Below are 4,181 nucleotides of genomic sequence, written 5' to 3'. Positions count from 1 at the left end.
GTCATTGGGTGGTCGCGTCATCCCGAGACTTGAGTAAGGATCTCCCCAGTTCCGGGGGTCTTTCACTGTCAAGTGTTTACCTTTCTACTGAGTAATTAGTAACAGACTTTTCAGCAAAAGGATGAGGATGGGGTATTCATAAACAGAAGCATCCCTCCAAATAGATTGGTTAGGAACAGTATTCTCTCCATTTTTGGGATCCTTAATTCTACCCATGTAGCAGAACCTATCTGTAAGTGGAGTGACCTGGTTTCTAGTTTATTTTCCTTGGGAACTTTCAACTTCCACAGGGTCAGATGTGACAGCTGTGTCACCTACATGTGGAACAATGTCTGATGAATGGAAATTTGCACAGATGGGGCCAAGGAATAACCTAGTGTATTTGTGTTCTTCACTTACACACCCACAACACTTAGACACACATCACACACTCAACATCACACACACTTGCCCACGCATCCCATATATCCTCACGTACACACACATTCACACATATGCACACACACACGTACACACTCATACACAGTACATATAAACACATCCACACTCATATATAAATAATAACTCTAGTTGCTTTCCCTTTTTCTTTAGCTGTAGAAAATAACATGACTGCTTGAATCTCCAGCAAAAATGATCACAGCTTGACAGGCGCCATGGCGCACAGCTGAAATCCTGGCATTTGGGAGGTGGAGGCAGGAGGAAGAGGAGCTCGGACCCAATCGTAGCTACAGAGTATGTTGTGTGAAACCCTATTTTAAAAGCGTCTTCTTGTTGTTGCTTTTTCAGTTTGCAAGCTGACAGCCATTAAAGTGTGTATGTATGAGCCCATGTGTGTTTGAGAGTTCCTGGCAAGATTCGGGACCCAGGGGTCACTTACCAGGGTAGAGCAAGGCCTTCTTCCAGTCTGCAACAGAACAAACAGCAAGGCAGTTGAGTACTGACTTGTGGCCCCACGCGTTCACCCATCCCCCATTTCCTCTCAGCTTTCTGCACTGGTCATCATTAACCCTTTCAGTCTCCTCATCCCCATCCTGAAGAGGGTATGGAGGGGAAGTTTGCATCAGAGAATCCCAGGTGCAGGACCCATGGTCTCTTACCTTCTCTGTACAGCGCCTTCCTCAGATCTGAAAACAAAACAACAAACAAAAGGCCCAACATTGGGTGAATGAAGGAAGTGGGGGCGGGGGGAGGAGGGGGTTGGGGAGGAGAAACAAATGCTAATGAGAGGGAGGAACAGCTAGACTCACCTAGGTCGACCTGGAGGTCATCTGAAAGAAAAGGGAGGCGTAAAACTCATGAAATGGAGTCTCAGCCTGCCCTGAGTCTGGACAGTAACTAATGACTAGACTTGGCGTTCCCTAAGGGGCCCCATAAGAAAGGAGATGAGCATGTGCACGGGGGCACCTTAATCGGATAAAATGCTATGGGGTCGCAGAGCAAGGTCCTAGCACCTTGGAAGTTTAAGGTGTCTTAGGGCTTCTCAAACCCGTCCTTGATTGATTCGTAGGAAGAGAACTCGATGCTGGACAACTGGCAGTACCCTCTGGAGGAGTGTGAGTGCCGGGAAAGATGGGGTGCGGGGACAGAGGGGAGGGGTGGAGTGTGGGCATGGGCAGAGCATGGGACTGTGATGAGCAGGGTGTGGAGGCACCGGCTGTAGTTTGAGGCCACGCTTTAGGGGTCTGATGTTCCTCCCCTTTGCCCTCTGGTTTTCTGAAGTCTAGTGCTCCATGGGGGCCCTGCATCCTGGGTTTCCTTTGCTCCCCCAATCCCCAGCCTTTCCACAAACCCTTGACTGATTCCACAAACCCTTGACTGATTCCACAAACCCTTGACTGATTCCACAAACCCTTGACTGATTCCACAAACCCTTGACTGATTCCACAAACCCTTGACTGATTCCACAAACCCTTGACTGATTCCACAAACCCTTGACTGATTCCACAAACCTTTGACTGATTCTGCTGTCCCCATTATATACCTCTGATCTTTAGTACAATATTTGTCTCCTTCTTCATCTGAACCATTTCATCATGTTCTTTTGACCATTTCTTCATTTCTCTCCTTTTGACTTGGTGCTCTTTCCAGGTAGCGAGGCTGATCCCACCAATCACCACGGATAGTATGAGGATAGAACAAACCAGGGCTACGCTCCATGGAGACGTCGTGGGGAAGAAGGGCTCTGACCAGGTGTACATGGACAGTCAGAAACTGGCCAGGAGGCAACTCCTTTCAGCCCTTCTTCCTCCTCTCCCTCCCACACCCTGTCAGAGTTTCGTCCTCACTGACCTGGGAGGAGGATGGCCTTCGATTTCTCCTGGTCATAGATGGGATTTTGGATGGAGCAGATCACATTGCCTATAGCTCTATCTGTGACCAAAAGAGACGCTTCCACCTGGAAGAGCCCGTCTCTGTCTTGGGTCTGTGACTCAGAGGAGGACAGTAGTGTGTCCCCGAGGGGGTCTCTCCACTGCACTTTGGGTTTTGGGAACCAGCCACTTGAGGAGCACAACACTCGGATCCCATTATTCTCAGGTCCCGTCATATGAACAAGAGGGGCCGAGCCTAAACCTGAGGAGAGAAGACACAAGCTTGAGGAGGCCTGCGGCCCACGGGAGGACGACCTTCACTCTACCAAAGTGGTCAGCTGAGGCTGTCCTGTGACTCTGCTCGACCTCAGCTTACTGTCTTTGCATACGCATGGACTGGCAGAGGTTAAGGATCTTTCTGGGAAAAGTTAAAACTTGAAAAGTGGCCCAATTTTTATTTTCTGTCTTGGTTTACTAAAAGCTAATGCCAGAGGGTGTCAGCGTTGCTACCAAATACACTTTCTAGGGCCTTTTAAGATACTGAAACAGGCTCAGAGGGTTGGACAAGCACATCAGTGAGCAGAGTGCCCACTGTGCAAACCTAAGGACCAGAGTTCACTTTACCAAAGCCACATAAAAACCTGGGTGAGTTGGTACAAGCTTGGGAACCAGAGACAGGTCCATCTCTGAGGCTCACTGGCCACTCAGCTTAGCTGAATTAGTGAGAATCCTGTCTCAAAAGGCATGGTGGACAGAGACTTGGGGTTAACTTCTGCCGTCCACACATACACAGATATACATATACATATACATATCTGTGTATGTACATACATGTACACACCCATGCACACACACATGCACATACACATATATGCACATACACAGACACATCACATATACACACATATACACACCACACATTCACATACATGTACACACACACTCTATACACATATATACATACACACAGATGTATACATATACACAGACACACACACATACACATGCATGCATGCACATACCACATACACATGCATGCACACACACATGCACACACCACACACATGTACACACATACGCAGACACACACACATACACACACACATTATACACCTCTTAGGTTCAGAAATGTAAAGTCTGTGATATGAAACTCTGACAACGACAGTTACCTCATGACCCTATGCCAAGCTCACATACCTACGACTCGAAGCTCCATGGAGACCTCTTGGGAGGTGAAGCCATCTGTAATCTGACAGTGGTACAGGCCATCGTCAGAGGCCTGGACCTGCTGAATCTGCAGAGCCACACTTCCCGTGTCGATGGCATGTCTCACCATCTGCGTCCTGCCCTGGTACTCTGGCATCTGCCCCTCTCCCTGCTCCTGTCCATTGTGGAACACCAGCACAGCAGGGGTGAGCTGGGCACGGTACCATCGGATGTGCATGTGAGCTGCACTCTGTTCCGGAGACAGCTGGCAGGGCAGGGTGGCATCAGTCCCTAGCAGGACAGTGATGGGCTCAACTGGTCCCTTCACAGAAAACCAAGACACTTCTGGGGACCAGAGACAGATTGTGGAAGCAAGTTAGAGATATGAGACTTAAAACAGACAACCCTGCACTTTCATATTTAGGGAACTAAACATATTTCTCTTTTGTATTACTTTAGAAAAAGTATTAAATTTTAACATAAAAATTTAATAATTCAGTGTATAAATTTCTCTGTCTCTCTCTGTATATGTGTATGTATGTGTGTTCTTGGGACTCTTACAACATCAATGCTTGTTCAGAAATATCAGCTTCTTCAGTACTTAGAATCTACTCAAATATGCGGCCTGTTTATTACAGTTTAGGAAATGGACATTCTTCAAATACG

The 4,181-nt window shown here is 47.5% G+C and overlaps 1 protein-coding gene and 1 long non-coding RNA gene across 2 annotated transcripts in view; one reads left to right on the top strand and one right to left on the bottom strand.

The window, feature by feature from the left end:
• The window catches only part of LOC116075196 (butyrophilin-like protein 1), an 11,057-nt gene that overhangs the window by 4,491 nt on the left and 2,385 nt on the right, over window positions 1-4,181 (bottom strand). Inside the window, exons 3-8 of the mRNA XM_031348228.1 lie at window positions 3,507-3,860; window positions 2,290-2,571; window positions 1,982-2,182; window positions 1,248-1,268; window positions 1,098-1,124; window positions 878-904 (exon numbers count right to left, since the gene is read on the bottom strand). Coding sequence (XP_031204088.1) covers window positions 878-904; window positions 1,098-1,124; window positions 1,248-1,268; window positions 1,982-2,182; window positions 2,290-2,571; window positions 3,507-3,860 — 912 coding nt within the window. The remainder of the gene's footprint in view (window positions 1-877; window positions 905-1,097; window positions 1,125-1,247; window positions 1,269-1,981; window positions 2,183-2,289; window positions 2,572-3,506; window positions 3,861-4,181) is intronic.
• Window positions 1,009-2,755, top strand: LOC116075197. The gene is made up of 3 exons (XR_004112462.1): window positions 1,009-1,074; window positions 1,508-1,553; window positions 2,536-2,755. It is a non-coding gene; the product is annotated as an uncharacterized LOC116075197 (long non-coding RNA).

This window comes from Mastomys coucha, unplaced genomic scaffold, assembly GCF_008632895.1.
Source record: "Mastomys coucha isolate ucsf_1 unplaced genomic scaffold, UCSF_Mcou_1 pScaffold3, whole genome shotgun sequence".
NCBI classification, from domain to species: Eukaryota; Metazoa; Chordata; class Mammalia; order Rodentia; family Muridae; genus Mastomys; species Mastomys coucha.
Note: the sequence above shows the minus strand (reverse complement) of the source record. Positions and strands in the feature narration are given on the sequence as shown.